This window comes from Muscardinus avellanarius, assembly GCF_963383645.1.
Source record: "Muscardinus avellanarius genome assembly, chromosome: 12".
NCBI lineage: Eukaryota > Metazoa > Chordata > Mammalia > Rodentia > Gliridae > Muscardinus > Muscardinus avellanarius.
In genome coordinates, this window is record NC_137798.1 from 26,159,683 (window position 1) to 26,178,355 (window position 18,673).

At 41.1% G+C, this 18,673-nt stretch overlaps 1 protein-coding gene across 1 annotated transcript in view; it reads right to left on the minus strand.

The window, feature by feature from the left end:
• The window catches only part of SUPT16H (SPT16 homolog, facilitates chromatin remodeling subunit), a gene marked incomplete at both ends in the record, with an annotated part of 42,847 nt that extends 24,893 nt beyond the window's left edge, over positions 1 to 17,954 (minus strand). Inside the window, 6 exons of the mRNA XM_080706741.1 lie at positions 157 to 308; positions 651 to 797; positions 1,698 to 1,850; positions 3,659 to 3,829; positions 5,281 to 5,373; positions 17,889 to 17,954. Coding sequence (XP_080562867.1) covers positions 157 to 308; positions 651 to 797; positions 1,698 to 1,850; positions 3,659 to 3,829; positions 5,281 to 5,373; positions 17,889 to 17,954 — 782 coding nt within the window. The remainder of the gene's footprint in view (positions 1 to 156; positions 309 to 650; positions 798 to 1,697; positions 1,851 to 3,658; positions 3,830 to 5,280; positions 5,374 to 17,888) is intronic.
• Positions 17,955 to 18,673: the final 719 nt, after the last annotated feature.

Below are 18,673 nucleotides of genomic sequence, written 5' to 3' on the forward strand. Positions count from 1 at the left end.
TCCTGTCTCAGCCTCCCAAATGCTGGGATAACAAGCATGTGCCACCACACCCAGAGCTTCTATTTCCTATTTTTATAAATTTTTGAATGAGTCAAAGTAAAAATAGGCAAAAATGTAATCTGCTCTGGTTTTTCTACTATGAGTCCCCATACTTACCTCACCACACTGAACTTGAGATTGTAATTGCCACCACTCTGAATGATAGGAGGGTAACACATTTCCACAGTAGAAGGATCTGCCCCTGCCAGGTATTTCTTCTCTTCAATGGCCTTTTCCACAGACTCAGCCAGTTTGCTATGTCGAACTTTCTGTAATAGTACCCAGAAATGAAATAACACTTACTAGAGGGTGGCAAGTAGAAAAATGGGGTGTTTCTCATTATCATTTCAAAGTATATATCCGGATATAATTTATGGCTTATCCATCAGACAAAAGATTAGCGTACATACAATGCAAAGTTAGAAAACAAGATACGAATTTCACAGCTACTATAAGGATACCCAAGTAAAGAGAGATGCACAATTACCACCAACTTAAGTGTTAGCCTTAAATTTCAGAGGAAGCAGAATAACATATTAAAAAAAACTGCAGACTAGGGACTTATTACTGTTTAATGAGAACACTTAAAAGATTCTCCCCTCTCCGTTTACCTCATCTGCATCAACTATTTCCATAACTCTTTCCTTGAAGAATTTGTTGAAGACCTCAGAGGTGATGCTAGCTGCTTTCTTCATTAAGTTGAGCTCCCCATCCTCCTTCACAGCAATGGTATATGCCACAACCGCACTGATGTCTATCTGCAGTCAAAGCAACAGGAGTTTCTAATACGTACATACAGAGTTGCTAATGAAATGCACCCCTTCCAATCTGAGTATTGTCAATGATTCTGGGTACTTGGCAAACTTTAGCAGTAGTTTATAGAACATTCAAATGTTTTTTCCCTGCACTGAGAGAACATCCTTAATAGTTCTTTTTCAGGTCATAATGTGTGCTGTAACAGCCATTAAAGCAATATATCACTTAAAATGTAAATTCCCCTTTCTTAAAGGCTTTTTTTTTTTTTTTTTTTTTTTTTTTCTGTACTGGGGATAGAACCCGGGCATTCTACCTCTGAGCTACAACCTCAGCCCCATTTTTATTCTTAATTTTTAAAATTTTTTGTGGCGATGGGCTTGAACCCAGGGGCATTCTACCTCTGAGCTACACCATCAGCTCAAATTTTTATTCTCTATTTTCTTTATTTGAAACAGGGTCTCACTAAGTTGCGGAGGGTCTCGGTAAGTAGCTGAGTCTGGCTGTGAACCCGGATCCCTCCTGTCCCAGCCTCCCAAATACTGGGATTACAGGTGTGGGTCACCATGCCTGGCTTATTATTTTTTATTTTGAAGCAGAACCTCACTAAGTAGCTGAGGCTGCCCACAAACTGGATCCTCCTGTCTCAGCCTCCCAAATGCTGGGATTACAATATGCGCCACCAAGCCTGGCTTGGACAAGAAGTTTTTGTTTCCAACATTCTATCTCTGGAATGGCCCATTTTCTTACTGAAAAGTAAAACATACTATTCAGCCAAATGGGATGAAAAACAGAAATGCAAACAAATATAGTTTCCCCAAAACAAATGTCCTGCATTGTATGGAAGTCTGTTACACTTCCACCTTCCCAATTCTCAATTTTCTGCTTTCCAGTGTTCTGCTTACTTTGTCAAAGCCCTCTTTGTTGAGGCAGTCGTTCCAGCTCTTCATGAACTCTCCAGGGAATTTGTCTTTGCTGAATACTCCAATCTTCTTGCCACTTTTACTTTCTTTAATGGCTTCAATCATTTTGTCAAAGCTGCTCTTATTACTTTCATTCTATCAGTACCACAAAGAAAAGGGGTCTGTTAGCTTTAGAATTAGACATCCATGTTCTAACTAGTAATAAGCAGAGGACTATTTTATTTATTTATTTATTTATTTTATTTATTTATTTTGGTGGTACTGAGGGTGGAACGCAGAGGCTTTCTACCTCCAGGCTATACTCCTAGACCTTTTTTATATTTTATTTGGAAACAGGTTCTCACTAAATTGCTGACAGCCTCACTAAGTAACTGAGGCTGGCTTCGAACTTGTGCGATCCTCCTGTCTCAGCCTCCCAAGAGCGGGGATTACAAGAGTGTGCCACCACACCTGGCTGCAGAGGAATATTTTAAATAAAAAGTAAGAACAAATTCTCCCTCAATCTCTACTTACTACATTTTTTTTTTTTTTTTTTGAGTATGGGAGATTGAACCTAGGAGTATTCTATCTCCAAACTATGTCTCTAGCCCTTTTTATTAATTTATTTTGAAACAGGGTTTCACAGCCGGGTGTGGTGGCACATGCCTGTAATCCTAGTGAAACCACAGGTTCAAGGACTGCCTCAGCAAGTAGTATCATCAGCCCAGTGAGACCCTGTTTCAAAACTAAAAAAAAAATAGGGCTGGAGTGTAGCTTGAAGGTAAAATAATGCCCTAGGGCTCAATGCTTAGTAAACACACACACACACACACACACACACACACACACACACACACACACGGCCTCACTAACTGGCTGAGGCTGGCTGCAAACCTGCAATCCTCCTGTTCAGCCTCCCAAGTGCTGGGATTACAGGCATGCACAACTATGCCTGGCTCCTTGCATTCTTTTAAATCCCTACAAGGCCTGCCTTCCTTCCTTCCTCCCTTCCTTCTTTCTTTCTCTTTTTTGGTACTGGGGATGGAACCCAGGGGCATTCTACCTCTGAGCTACACCCCCAGCCCTATTTTTTTTTCTTTTTTATTAATTTTTTTTTTAAAAAAGTGTCTCGCTAAGTTGCTGAAGGTCTCCTCTGGCCTCGATCCTCCTGTCTCAGCCTCCCAAGCGCTAGGATGACAGGCATGCGCCACCACGCCAGGCCCCAGCCCTATTTTTTATTCTTTATTTTGAAACAGGGTCTCGCTGAGTTGCAAAGGTCCTAAGTAGTAGCTGAGGCTGTCCTTGAACCGTGATCCTTCTGCCTCAGCCTCCCAAATGCTGGGATTACAAGTGTGTGGCTGGCATTTCTTTTTTTTCTTTTGCAGAAGTCGGAATTGATCCAGGGGCATTCTACCTCTGAGCTACACTTCCAGCCTTATTTTTATTCTTCTTTTTTTGTGACACTGGAGATGGAACCAAAGGGCATTCTACCTCTGAGCTCCACCACCAGCCCTATTTTTTGTTTTTTTTAAATTTTGAAACAGGGTCTCAATGAGTCGCAAAGAACCTCATTAAATAGCTGAAGCTATCTTTGAACCGTAATCCTCCTGTCTCAGCCCCCCCAAATGCTGGGATTACAAGCGTGCACCACCAGGCTTGACTCTTAAAAAAGCTCTTCTGTTCATCACTTTTAAATATTCTTTCACATTTATAACACATTGTTTCAGGCTGGGCGGTGGCGCATGCTTGTAATCCCCACGCTTGGAAGGCGGATTACGTAGGTTTGAAGCCAGCCTTAGCTACTTAGTGAGGCTCTCAGGAACTTAGTGAGACCCTGTTTCCAAATAAAATATAAAATGGGTCTGGGAGTATAGCTCGGAGGTAGAAAGCCTCTGGGTTCCACCCCCAGTACCACAAAAACAAAAAAACAAAACAAAACAAAAAAACAGTTTCTTAGTCCTGACCTTTTCTCTGATTAGCAGAGTTATGGCAGGGGCTCCGTTAGCATTCTCATTCCCCTTAGTGTTGGCAATCTGTTTTAAGAACTCCACTTTTTTCTTGCTGGCCATAAAGATGATTTTGTCATCACAGAAGACCATGATTGTATCAGTTAGTTCGTAACCAAACAGCCATGTCTATGGGAAAAGACAATAACAACAAAATTTACAGATAAAAAAATTAAGACTCATACAGAAATATCTATAGATTTCAAAAAGATACCTGAAGTTAATCTCCAAATAATCTAGGGTGGGGTGGCTCCAATGTGGATACAAATGAACTGAACTAGGCCAGGAGTTAACAATTTATTGGAAGTGAACAATAAGTAGACTGGAGGTTTAGTATGTCATCCAATAAGTTTTTATGTTGAAATGATCCTTAATCAAACCCATTAAATTGTTTGGCTAATTTTATTTCTTTTTCCTTTTGAAGGTGCTGAGGATTGAACCCAGAGTCTTGCATGTGCTAAGCAGGCACTCTACTACTGAGTTATAATCTCTGTCCCATGGACAGTTTGTGTTTACAGGGATTGTATCACTGTTAAGTAGAACAAAAATATACTCAACAAGAGAAAGAGTAACACCCTCAGGAAACTGCATTCTACCTCCTCTAAGACTGCAGCTGCTTACCAATTCTTTCTTTTTCTTAAAAAGACTTCATATTTTTAGCTGGGTACATTCCCTAGCAAAGAGAGACTATTTCTCATCCTTACAAATAAGTATGGTCATTAGATTAAATTTTGGCCAGCAATGTATTTGAAGTACTGTCTGGGACTATGAACTAATCTTTTTTAAAAAGGGGAGGTCACCAATTTTCTTTCCTTTCTCCATATTTTAGCTTGGAATATAGACAGAATGACTGAAATTTTAGCAGCAATTTTGTTTGGGATGGCTATACTCTACAATAGCAGAGACCTGGAAAAAAAAACCTGGATCCCTGAAGACTACATTAAAAAAAAAAAAAAAAGCAGCTTGGTTTAACCCACTGTTATTTAGGTTTTTCTGTTACAGGCAGTTAAATCCATATTAACTTATACACTTTTTATTTCTTATGTTCTAAAGTAGTGCTAAATCCAACTGAATTTTGTGTGATGATGGGAATATTCTGTATCTGCTAGGTCCAGTATGACAGTTATTACCTGATACACAGCTGGTGGGACTAAAAAATTTATTATTATTTCGGTGGTGCTGGGGATCTAACCTAAGGCCTCTGGAATGCTAAGCACATGGTCTACCACAAGCTACATGCCCATATGCAAGAATATATACATTATTTGCTTGTGTGTGTAGGGGGAGGGAGAAAGAGAAAGTGAAAGAGAGATGAATGAATGAATGAATCCAGGAGCCTCTACTGAGCTATACCCCCACCCCTATTTTAATTTTGAAACAGAGTCTCACTAAATTATCATGCACTGGCCTTGAACCTACAATTCTCCTGTTGTTTCAGCTTCCCAAGTACTGGAATTACAGGCATGTACAACCATGGCTGCCTTTAAGACTTACCTAATTTTTAATGTGGTCACAATAGTAAATAATGTAGTAGCTGATTCAATTATACTAAGGGCTGAAAAATGTTATAAACCTCTTACCTGTAAGGCAGTTGATTTGGCATACACGATTTCTTCATCAACACCTACTGATACAACAATGGCATCGATGTTGGCATATTCATCTTCTCCTTTCTGAAAAGAACAAGTAATTTAGTGATTGTCTTTTCACATTGGCAATTAGCAAAACAGGAATAGATTTCAGGATATGTGCAATTTTTTCCTAATAAAAATTTCACATTTAAGCCGGGCGTGGTGGTGCATGCTTGTAATCCCCGCACTTGGGAGGCTGAAACAGGAGGATCACACGGTTCAAAGCCAGCCTCAGCTACTTAGTGAGGCTCTCAGCAACTTAGTGAGACCCTATTTCCAAATAAAATATAAAAGGTCTGGGAGTATAGCCCAGAGGTAGAAAGCCTCAGGGTTCCACCCCCTGTACCACCAAAAAAAACCCAAAATCACATTTAAGGTACATTCCTGCTTGGTAACCTCACAGTTATTAGTTACTCTTTGTTAAACAATTTTATTGAGACAAAATTCAGGTACAATAACATTCACCCATTTGTATTTTTTTATCCTTTATTTTTGAAATAGGATTTCAATAAGTTGCATAGGGCCTCACTAAGTAGCTAATAAGGCTTGCCATGAATTTGTAATCCTCCTGTATGTCTAGCTTCTTTTTTTTCCAGTACTGGGGATGAAACCCAGAAGCATTCTATCTCCGAGATACACCCCCAGGCCCCCCCTTTTTTTATTCTTTATTTTGAAACAGGGTCTCACTGAGTTGCAAAGGGCCTAAGTAGTAGCTGAGGCTGTCCGTGAACCATGATCCTCTTGTCTCAGCCTCCCAAATGCTGAAATTACAAGCGTGCGCCACCATGCCCGGTCCTAGCTTAATATAACAGGTTTTTTTTTTTTTTTTTTTGGTGGTACTGGGGTTCCTGGAAGCCCTTCTACCTCCGGGCTACACTCCCAGACCTATTTTTTAACTTTATGTGGAAACAGGGTCTCTTAAGCCAGCGAGGCTGTCTCCGAACCAGCGCGATCCTCCTGTCTCAGCCTCCCAAGCGCGGGGATTACAAGCGTGCGCCACCACGCCCGGCTTAATATAACAGGTTTTTTAAGGCATGCCTGTGTTGAAGCATTTATCAATACTTCAACTCTCTCTCTTCTTTTTTTTTTGGTGGTACTGGGGATTGAACCCAGGGGCATATTACCTCTGAGCTACACCCCCAGCCTGATTTTATTCTGTTTTGAAACAGGTACTCACTAAATTGCAGAGGGTCTAAGTAGCTGAGGCTGGCTGCGAACTCCGATCCTACCGTCTCAGCCTTCAATTACTGGGATTACAAGTGTGTGCCACCACAACCGGCTAATACTTCACTCCTTTTCATAGCCAAATATTTCATTGTGTGTATATGCTACACTTTATTTATCTGATTATTGCTGGAAATTTCAGTTGTTCGAATTTTTGGCTATTATGAATAATGCTGCCATGAACATCTGTTGTACAAGTTTATGCGTGGATAATTTATATTGAGTATATAAAGGAGAGAAATTTCTGGGTTATATAACTCTTATGTTTAACTTCTTGAGTAAGCAATGTTTATTTATTTATTGTGGTACTAGTGATGGGGCATTCTACCTCCGAGCTACACCCCCAGCCCCATTTTTTATTCGTTATTTTGAAACAGGATCTCACTGAGTTTCAAAGGGCCTGATTAGTAGCTGCGGCTGTCCGTGAAGCATGATCCTCCTGTCTCTGCCTCCCAAATGCTGGGATTAAACACATGACTGTTTTCTAACTGCATCATTTTATGTCCTAACAGGAATGTATGAGGGCTCTAATTTCTCCATAGGCTGGCCAGCACTTTTATTATCTCAATTTTTGATTACAACCATTTGATGGGTGGCGATTTTATCACTTTATGTGATCATTGATAACTTGTATACATTTTAGGAGAAATGTTATTTGGATCCTTTGTCTAATCTGTATTTTGGTTGTTGCCTTATTATTTAGTTGTGTAAGAGTTTTTATGGTCTAGATACAAATCATATATCAGACATTTGCAAATATTTTTTATTCTGTTCGATATCTTCTATTATTTTCTTAATGGGGTACTGTAAGCACAAAAGTTCCAATTTTTTTTTTTTTGGGTACTGAGCACTAAACCTTAGAGGAATTCCAACCCCAACATTATCCCCAGACCTTTAATTTTTTATTTTGAAAAATAGGGTCTTGCTAAGTTGCTGAGGCTGCCCTCAAACTCGCAATCTTCCTCTATCAGCTTCCTAAGTACTGGGATTACAGGTGTGTTTCACCATGCCTGACACATTTCTGTGTGTGTGCACGTGTGGTATTGGGGATAGAACTCAGGCATTCTCCCTGAGCCAGACTCCTAGCCCTATTTTATTTTTGAATAATGTCTCACTAAGTTGAGGAGGGCCTTACTAAGTTACTGATGATGGTTGTGATCTTGTGATCCTTTTTACCCTCTCAAATACTGGGATCACAAGCCTGTGCCAAGGCTGGGCGTGGTGGCACACGCTTGTAATCCCCGCACTTGGGAGGCAGAGTCAGGAGGATTGCGCAGGTTCGAAGCCAGCCGCGCACTGGCTTAGGATACCCTGTTTCCAAATAAAAATGTAAAAATAGGTCTGGGAGTGTAGCCCGGAGGTAGAAGGGCTTCCAGGAACCCCAGTACCGCCAAAACCAAACCAAACCAAACCAAACCAAAACAAAAAAAAACACAAGCCTGTGCCATCAGGCCTGGCCAAGTTTCTAACTCTGAAGCAGCCTATTTTCAGTTTTCTTGTGTGTCTGGTGTCTATCCAAGGTTTTGCTTAACCCAAGGCCATGGAGATTTACTTACAGTTTTACAAAACTTTCATAGTTTTTACTTTTTATTATTTTTTTCCGGGTCTGTGGATGGAACCCAGGAGCATTCAACTTCTGAGCTATACCTCCCGCCCTATTTTTTATTCTTTATTTTGAAACAGGGTCTTACTGAGTTGCAGAGTGCCTCACTAAGTAGCTGAGATTGTCCCCGAACTGCGATCCTCCAGTCTCAGCCTCCTGAATGCTGGGATTACAAGTGTGTGTCACCACGCCTGGCTTGCATTTACTTTTGTATACAGTACGAGGAATGTGCCCATCCTTTGTCCCAACATCACTTATTGGAAAGATTTTTTTCCTCGATGAGTTGTCATGACACCCTTGCCAAAAACCAAATGAGCAGTTGCAGAGGGCATAAATTACTGAGGCTGAGTACCTGTAATCCTCCTGGCTCAGCCTTCCAAGCACTGAGATTATAAGCCTGTACCACCATGCCTTGCCTATGTCATTAATTTTTTGTATAAAAAATGATAATAGTATAACTGAGCATGCTGGCACACACCTGTAATCCTAGTACTTGGGAGGCAGAAACAGACCATGTAAAGGGCTCTACTAAGTAGCTGAGGCTACAAGTGTGCACCACCAAGCATGGCTCTATGCTTCACATTTTTGTTAAGATCAGTGATGATACCAACATACGTGATTCTTTGATATTTGTATAATGAAATACGTCAACATTTGGCAGATTTGCACAACTGAGGGAACCAGTATTTTCCAAATAACCAATGAATACTACAAAGTCATTCCATGGGTAAAAGATCAAAGGTGAAGGCAGACCAATAACTCGAATACATAAAGCTCACTGTTGTGGCTTCAGTCCACACACAACTACTATATATATATATATTTGGTACTGGTGATTGAGCCCAGGGGCATTCTACCTCCAAGCTACACCCCAGCCCCATTTTTTATTCTTTATTTTGAAACAGGGTCTAAGTTGCGGAGGGACTCATTAACTAGCTGACGCTGGCTGTAAACTGTGACCCCCGTCTCAGCCTCCCAAGTACTGAGATTACAAGTGTACACCACCACACCCAGCTCATACAACTACTTTTAAGAGATTACAATCTGCCATGCGGAGACAGGAGAATTCCAGGTTCATGGCCAGCCTTCAGCTACTTTTAGGCCTCTGCAACTCAGTGAGACCCTGTTTTAAAATAAAAAATAAGCTGGGGATGTAGCTTGAAGATAGATCGCCCCTGGGTTCAATCTCCCGTATCAAAAAAGGAAGAAAGGAAAAATAGGAATGCTAATGAGTTCAATGCCCACAATTACACATACATAAAAAAGGTTTCTTAATCTGGGTGTGGTGGTACACACTTGTAATCAAAGTACTTGGGAGGCTGAGAAAGGAGGATCATAGGTTCTTGGCCTGCATCAGCAATCTGGTGAGGTCCTCTGCAACTTAGTAAGACCATTTCAAAATAAAACATAAATATAGCCGGGCGTGGTGGCGCATGCTTGTAATCCCCACGCTTGGGAGGCAGAGACAGGAGGATTATGCAGGTTCAGAGCCAGCTGTGCTGGCTTAAGAGACCCTGTTTCCAAAAAAATATATAGCCAGGAGTGGTGGCGTGGTGATGATGATAAAGAAAGGCATCTACTTCCAAGCTATACCCCTATTCTTATTTTATTTTTTATTTAAAATTTTTATTGATGCATTATATTCATACATCATATTGGGGTAAAAAACTTGTGTGGATATACATTTACACATCACCCATTTAACCCCTACCCAATTCCCACCCCATTTCCTCCCCATCCTCCTTCCCATGCTTGGCTTAGTGGTTGACTTCGATATCTTTAAGTACATTGTGTGTTTTAGAGAATTTCCTGTTTTATTTTTATTTTGAAACAGTCTTGCTAGGTTGATGCCTCGGGTTGATCCCCAGGTTCCCCCCAAAATTCAAAAATTCAAGAGGAGGTTTAGCTACCTGTTCATATAAGAACAAGGCAAGACCAGGCGTGATGGTGCATGCTTATAATCCCAGTTCGTGGGAGGCTGTGATGGGAGGATCATGGGTTCACTTCTCAGTGAGACCCTCTTTCAAAATAAAGAATAAAAAAACAGGGCTTCGGGTGTAGCTCGGAGGTAGGCTTATTTCCCCAGATATTAGTGTCCAAAAGTGTTTTCTCTCAATTCAGAAAAGTCTTCTTCTACATCTTATATCTTGTCTTCTCATTTGTTTCCAGTTATTGTTACCCAGAATTTAGACTTTCAATTCCCCAATATTTATCACTTTTCTTTTGTTCAGCCTTTTATCTTCAGTCCAGAGCATCTCTGAGCTCTTTTCTTTACAGGTTTCTAAAGGTTAAAGTTGGAGGCTGCAAATTCCGTTCCAAAGCATTGCTGAGCCTGCCTCTTAGACAGCATGAGCAAAGCTCATCCTCTTGAGCTGAAAAATATTGGAATGATGGTAATACAAAGAAATAGTATCATCATGTTAGAAGCCTTGGAACGAGTATAAATAATGGCTTTTGAACAGAATTCCACACCCCCTCTTCAAAGGGTCCATTTTACTATGACACAAAAATTGGGTTGTATATTTTCATATGAAATTCTTTGTTAAATAAACTTTTGTGTTAGTAAAAATTTAAAAAATAATAATAAGGTTAAAGTCTTTTGCAGAGGGATTATAGAATTTTCCCAGTGATTCTCATAACTGGTGATGAATCTCCTAAACTTGCTTACCAGACTTTTATGCTTCAGCCCTGAACTTATCCATGTAAACATCCGATTCCCCCTCCATAACTTAGTGCCTCCTGAGTTCTGCTTCCATTGAGATTCTATAAGGAGTGTGTACTTCTTACCAATATCGTCCTAGCGAGTGCTTATCAGTCATTAGAGTGTAGCCACCCCAGCTCTGCTTAGTCATTCACCACTCTCCCTTCTCTTCATTTTCTAAAAATACTTCTAAATTCTTTAAACTTAAATACATTAAACATGATGCTCTGTATCACTGAAAAAATTGTGTCATTTTTCAAAAATAAAAAGTAGCTATTAAAAATAAAGGTAACAAGGCCAGGCTTGGTAATCCCAGAATTCCTGAGGCGGAAACCGGAGGATCCCAGTTCCTGGGCAACCTCCGCCACTTAGCTACTTATCTAGGCCCTTCCCAACTCAGTGAGACCCTGTTTCAAAAAATAAAAAGACTCAGAGGTAACTGTACCTCTGAGTTTTATACCACAAAAAATAAAGGTAACAACACAACTGTTTATGAAATTGGAATAGGTGTTAAGGACTAGCACCAAGCAGATACATTCTTAATGTAAGTAAGATTAAATGAATTGAAAAGTATGTAACTTTTTTGTTCTATGGCTATTTGAAGTCATACTTTGTACTTCCTAAAAATCTTTTTGATTGGATGCTTTTTGAAAGCCTGTTGTATGTATTCTATAGTGATTATGTATCAATAGCAAATCTTTGATTTCCTAATAGTAGGGGTATGATGCACAGTAAGTAGTCATTCTAGTGTTTTGAGGTGGTTTTTTTTTTTTTTTTTGGTGTGTGTGGTACTAGGGATTGAACCCAGAGGCATTCTGCCTCTGAGCTACATCACCAGTCTCTTTTTTTTCCCCCTTCTTCTTCTTCTTCTTTTTTTTTTTGGTGGTACTGGGGTTCCTGGAAGCCCTTCTACCTCCGGGCTACACTCCCAGACCTATTTTTTTTATATTTTCATTTTTGGAAACAGGGTCTCCTAAGCCAGTGTGCGCGGCTGGCTTCGAACCTGCGCGATCCTCCTGTCTCTGCCTCCCAAGCGCGGGGATTACAAGCGTGCGCCACCACGCCCGGCTTCCCCTTCTTTTTTTACATACTTGCTGAGGCTGCCCTTAAACTTGTGATTCCTGTCTCAGCCCCCTAAGCACTGGGATTACAAGTATGCTCCACCATGCCTGGCTTCTTTATATTATTATTATTATTATTATTATTATTATTATTATTATTATTATTTTTTGTGGTACTGGGGATTGAACCCATGGGTATTGTACCATCAAGCTACCCTAGCCCTATTTTAATTTTTTTTTTTTTTTTTTGCAGTACTGGGGATGGATCCCAGGGTTATTCTACTTCTGAGCTATATCCCTGGGCCCATTTTTTACTCTTTATTTTGAAATAGGGTTTCACTGAGTTGCAAAGAACCTCACTAAGTAGTAGCTGAGGCTGTTGTGAACCGCGATCCTCCTGTCAAATCTTCCCAAATGCTGGGATTACAAGTATGCACCACCATGCCTGGCTCTATTGTTTCTTTAATTTTTTTTTGGGGGGGGGGGTCTGGGGATGGAAGCCAGAGGCATTTGACCGCCAAGCTACATCCCCTGCCCCATTTTTTTATTCTTTATTCTGAAACAGGGTTTCACTAAGTTGCAGAGAGCCTCACTAAGTAGCTGAGGCTGTCAGTGAACTGCAATCCTCCAGTCTGGCCTCCTGAATGCTGGGATTACAAGCGTGCACCACCATGCCTGGCCTTCTATTCTTTATTTTTGAAACAGGGTATCACTAAGTTGTAGAGGGCCTCACTAAGAAGCTGAGGCTGGCTGCAAACCTGTGATTCTCCTGTCTGTCTCAGCCTCCCAAATACTGGGATTATACCCATGTACCACCATGCCTGTCTTCCTTTGGATTTTTGAGATTTTTAATATGTAAGAGAGAGAGCAACCCAAAGGAAAACAACATAGAACAAAGGGAATGGTTTAAATAAAAGTGTCCTCCCCCAAGAAAAATAAATAACCGTTACATGTTCCTTAGTGACAGATACAACCTGAGAAATACATCATTAGGTAATTTCCTAGCATGAACATTATGGTGTGTACTTAAGACAAATCCATATGGTATGAGTTATTCATTCAATGTGGCCTCTTGAAGTAATCAAGAGATGTGATAAACACGAGATGGGTGAGACTGTGCCAAGTCTTATCACTGCAAGTTATTTTCCAGTAAGCTTTTAAAGATTAGGAATATATTCTAATACGTAAAAGTAGTTTATAAACTAGTACCATAATTATTAATTATCAAATATTATGCACTATACATAATTTTATATGCTATACTTTTGTAATGACAGGGAGCACAGTAGGTTTCTTTTCACCAGCATGACAACAAATCAGTAAGTAATGTGTTTGTGCTATGGGTGTGTTACAACATCACTAAGAGAATTTTTCATCTCATGGATTAACTGTCAAATATGTAGTCCAGTGTTGATTGAAATCTTATGAGACACATAACTACAGTACATACATAAGAATGTAGAAATAAAAAAATAGCCAAAGTAAAAATAGGGAAAAAGCAAGAAAAGATGAGAAAATAAAGTTAAAATAAAGTTTACTTTGTCCCCAGAAGTAGAAGACAAAGGATGAAAAGTAAAATTAAAAGATAAATAGCAAATAGATCAAATAAATTTATTTTTATTTTATTTATTATTATTATTTTTTCGTGGTACTGGGGGTGGAACTCAGAAGCTTTCTACCTCCGGGCTATACTCCCAGACCTATTTTATATTTTACTTGGAAACAGGGTCTCACTAAGCTGCTGAAAGCCTCACTAAGTAGCTGAGGCTGGCTTCGAACCTGTGCAATCCTCCTGTCTCAGCCTCCTAAGTGCTAGGATTACAAGCCTGAGCCACCATGCCCGGCTAAATCAAATACAAGAGTTCAAATACTACTGAATAGAAATTTCACTGAAAAAAAAAAAAAAAAAAGAATCAGTTCAAAGAACACAACATTTTACCAGTGAAAGGATGTGAGTTTGTTATTACAAGCCTCCCCCTCAACTGAAGAAAGGGTTAAAAAAAAAAAGACACATCAAGACACATCAAGGTGTGACAATACTGCCAGGCACATCATCAAGATATAACAATACCGGGCGTGGTGGCGCACACCCATGCTTGGGAAACAGAGACAGGAGGATCTCGCAGGTTCCACAGCTGGCTTCAGAGATCCTGTTTCCAAATAAAAAGTATAAAATAGGTCTGGGAGTGTAGCTCGGAGGTAGAAGGGCTTCCAGGAACCCCAGTATCACCAAAAACAAAAACAAAAAACAAAACAAACAAAAAAAGCCAGGCATGGTGGGACACGCTTGTAAATCCCAGCATTTGGGAGGCTAAGAGAGGAGGATTGCAGTTTGCTGACAGCCTCAGCTACTACTTAGTGAGGCCCTTTGCAACTCAGTGAGACCCTGTTTCAAAATAAAGAATAAAAATTAGGGCCAGAGGTGTAGCTCGGAGGTAGAATGCCTAATACCTCTGGGTGCCATCCCCCAAAACACACACAGACACACACAGATATACCAATACCACTGTTAAATTGAAAATCAAGCTATAAAATACTAAATAATGGAAGACTAACAGTGGCTTCAAAGTTGAGATAGTTTCAAAACAGAATTTTATACTTACTGAACTATGTTATTAACCTAAAGAGAGGGCAGATGTTATAATTTGGATTATGAACACCCCCAAAGGCCCAGGAGTTGCAGGTTTGGTTCCTAACTTGTGCATTGTCGAGAGCTGGTAGAAGTTAGGTTATTGAGGGCATGACCTTGAAGCAGATGCCCCTTTCTCCTCCTCCTTTCCAGCTACCAAGAGGTGAGGAGCCTCTTCTGCCATTATGTACTGCCTCATCACCATTCCAAAAGCTATGGGGCTAATTACCTATGAACTGGAACTTCTGAAACCGCGAGTTAAAGTAAATTTTTCCTTGCCTGGCTATCACCCCTAGTACTACACACACACACAAAAAGCAAACCTTTCCTGCTTATGAGTTATCATAGATAAGTTACAATGATGAAAAACTAATGCAACAAGATAATGCTTGCTTGCTTATTTATCTCATTTATTTATTGTGGTACTGGGGGTGGAACCCAGCAGATTTCTACCTCCAGGCTACACTCCCAGACCTATTTTAAACTTTATTTGGAAACAGGGTCTCACTAAGTTGCTGAGAACCTCTACGTAGCTGAGGCTGGCTTCAAACCTATGCAATTCTCCAGTCTCAGCCTCCCAAGAGCTGGGGTTACAAATGTGCACCACCACGCCCGGCAATGCTTATTTTTTAAGAAACAAAAGTATTCAAGAAATTTATATTTTTTGCATGCTTTCCTAAGAAGGAGTTAGATAGAATGCCCTAATGAAACAAGAAAAAAGTAAACCAGGACTCTAGGATATCAAGGCATCTAACAAAAAAAAAAAAAAAAAAAAAAAACAACAACAACAAAAAACCAAAACAACAACAACAACAACAAAAAAGTCTGGACTAAACTTAAATGTTCAACAAGAATTATAAAAGAATAAGTCGTAGTAAGTTCTAGTCACTGTAGAGTTCTCCAGTTTTTCTTTTAGCAGTGCTGCGATCCAACCCAGGGCCTGTACCACTAGGCAAGCCCCCTCTACCACTGAACTATACCCCTAGTCTCTTATTGTTCTATTTGTTCTATTTGACTGAATGACATTATTGTCTCTGAAATAAGTACTCCATATCCATGAGTTTCTCTTCTGTAGATCAAACCTATCGTGAACTGAAACTATATGATGGGGCAAACAAAACAAAACAAAACAACAACAACAAAAAACAGGCATGGCAGCACATACCTGTGATCCCAGTACTTGGGAAGCTGAGACGGGAGGTATGTAGTCAGCCTCAGCAACTTACCTTGCTTCAAAATTTAAAAAATAAAAATGGGTAAGGACTTAAAGGTAGAATGCCCTTGAGTTCAATCTCCATTAGCTTACCCCAAATAAAAAATAAATAGGACTGGGTGTGTAGCTCGAGTAGAATGTCCCTGGGTTCAATTCTCAGTAACCCCCTCCATTCACATTTGTTGTGACCATACAAACTTTTTTCCTGGTATTAATCCTTAAACAACATGACATTTATACAGCATTTATCTTATGTAATAATCTTCAGATGATTTAAAATGCAGGACATACACAGGTTATATGCCAACATTTCACCATTTTACATAGAGACTTGGGCACCTGAGGCTTTGGTACACTTGAGGGAAAGGGCACCCTGGAACCAATCCTCCAAGATATCAACACAAAAGATGTCTGTATTTGGGATAAAAAGCTTAATGTTTTAGAAATTTCCACTCAGTTAATGTGTGTGATATTGTGACTGTCTTTTTAGATTAAGTTATGAAAATTGTAATTAAGAAATAGTAAAGCATTTATCAGGAATAGCCTTAAAGAGAAATTACTTGATGAAATCTGAATCACTGGGATGAGAAACAGCATCAAAGGTGTTTCATTTTGGGTTTATGGATGGAAGGGAGGGCTTCTGATTATTACCAACTTGTCAGGATGTGTTAATCAGTAGAAAATATTAGAAAAGTGTTTCTCACATAAGTCATGGTAGAATATAAATATGTGACAGAGTACGTAAAGTCATTTGGTACAAATGAACAAAAAAAAATTCCAAAACAAAATTTATGTTCGGCATTCATTTAGCATGGAGTTTTTATTTATTATTATTATTATTGTTGTTATTATTATTTTTTTTGGTGATACTGGGGGGTGGAACCCAGGGGCTTTTTTTTTTACCTCTGGGCTATACTCCCAGACCTATTTTATACTTTATTTGGAAACAAGGTCTCTCACTAAGTTGCTGAGAGCCTCACTAAGTAGCCGAGGCTGGCTTTGAACCTGTGCGATCCTCCTGTCTCAGCCTCCCAAGCCCTGGGATTACAACTTATTTTGCTTTTAGTAAAATGCAACACTGTCCTTTTTTTCTCCCAATTACCTATTGCATTTAGGTTCAAAAGGCGAAACATACTCACATATTTTTCATATGAATGGCAGGAAAATAACCATTTTTTAAACAGCCCACCTTCAGTAGAGGATCAATTTGGAAGATATAACACTGCTGAAGTCAGAGTTGGTAATTTTTGTCAGGGCGTTTTCAGATTCCTAAAAGTCTTTACATCTATATTTTTCCTTGGTGACAGGGCTCACAGGCCAGACTTAGGTTAGACAGTTTAGTCTGTATCACAGCATGGAATCACAACGTTTGTTCAGTTAGTAAATTACTATCATAAAAATAAGTTTTAACTATGGACGTTTTTAAAGCAACAAAATTATCCAACGTATTACAAAAGACTAGGAACTGCTACAGCTCTTTTTCTGAACACGTGCCCTGGATACTCAACCAACATGGTAAACTAATCAGGTCTTAGCCATCACACCGTTTTGTTTTTGTATTACTAATGCCTGAGGGTTTTCAGGGTTAGGTCTGTTACCCAGGCGGGGCCTAGAACACGAAGCAGTTGTGCGTGAGCATTATTTTTCCGAACTGCAGCGAATGCTCCGCAAACGATGGATGGGAAGGACTCGACCCACATCCTCCCGGCCCCTCCATCCCTTCCTTACAAAGATGGTTGAAATTCTGGCGGGACCTGGCGTGGAATATTGTAGTTCTGGAGCAACAGAGCGAGTGCGTGTGGACACGGCAGGAGGGACGGCAAGACGTGGTCAGAGTGGGAGGGAAAGACATTGCCTCCTCTAGGGCGGGAAGAGACTGCGAGAGGTGGCTGTTGTGCATGACCGGGGCCGGCCCGCAGGGAAAATGGTGGGGGCCGCAGGGCAGGATCCCCTAGTACCGGGCGCCACTGGTAGCCTCCCGCAGTGAGTGATCCGCGAGCAACGAAAAGAACGCGACATTAAACCCGGGAATTTCTGACCAAAAGGGAAAAAAAGGCGCCGAGAGGCAGGGTTATTATGGGATGGCCGAGGGGGCTCCCTAGGGGAAATGACGGGCCTTTCCTTACCCGCCAGTTGCTGTACAGTCTCTTAACTCGCCGATAATACGCGTCTTTGTCCAGAGTCACAGCCATAGCCGCGGACACCGCTGCTTCCCGGCTTCCGAGAATCACGCGAGGACCCAGCTCCGCCGCCCGCTCTCGGCCCGGAATCCCGCACTCTCGGTGACCCGGAAGTGCCGCCCTCAGAGGCAGCCTTTCCGCTTCCGGGTCCCGACAGCGTTTTTTTTTTTTTTTTTTTTTTTTAAATCCTCCCTTCGTGGAGGGAGGGGTTCAAAGAGAAAGTGGGAAATCAACAAATTACGCACTGCAAGGAGTCGATTTTCGCGGGGTTTCTCGTCGAGCCCGCGGCGGCCACGCGAGCCGACGTCGTCACGTGGCGCCGGCCCCGCCCCGCGCCCAGGTCGGCTCCGCGCCGGCGGGAGCCGCCGCCCACGGGGAGGCCTCGGCGGGCGCGGGCGCGGCGGACCCGGGCCGACAAGCGTCGCCCCCGCCGCTCCAGCGCGGGGAGGCTCCTGGGCGCTGGGTCAACCGCTCCGAGGCCCCGCTGGGTCCAGGGAAAGGGAGCCCACCTGGCAAGCTAGGGCCCAGCTAAGAGGAGGTACTTAACCGTGTAAAGGAAATTGAAATGCCAAAGCTTCAGTCTGGGCGATAGGGTGGTAGGAGTGAAGGGAACCAGCGGCAGGAGGAGCCTCCAAAAACCTCTAGTTCCGACCCCCAAACCTGTAGTCTTTCAGTCGTCTTATTGCACTTGGTGAAAACTAATAACCATTCCATGGCTTTCCTAAAAGCAC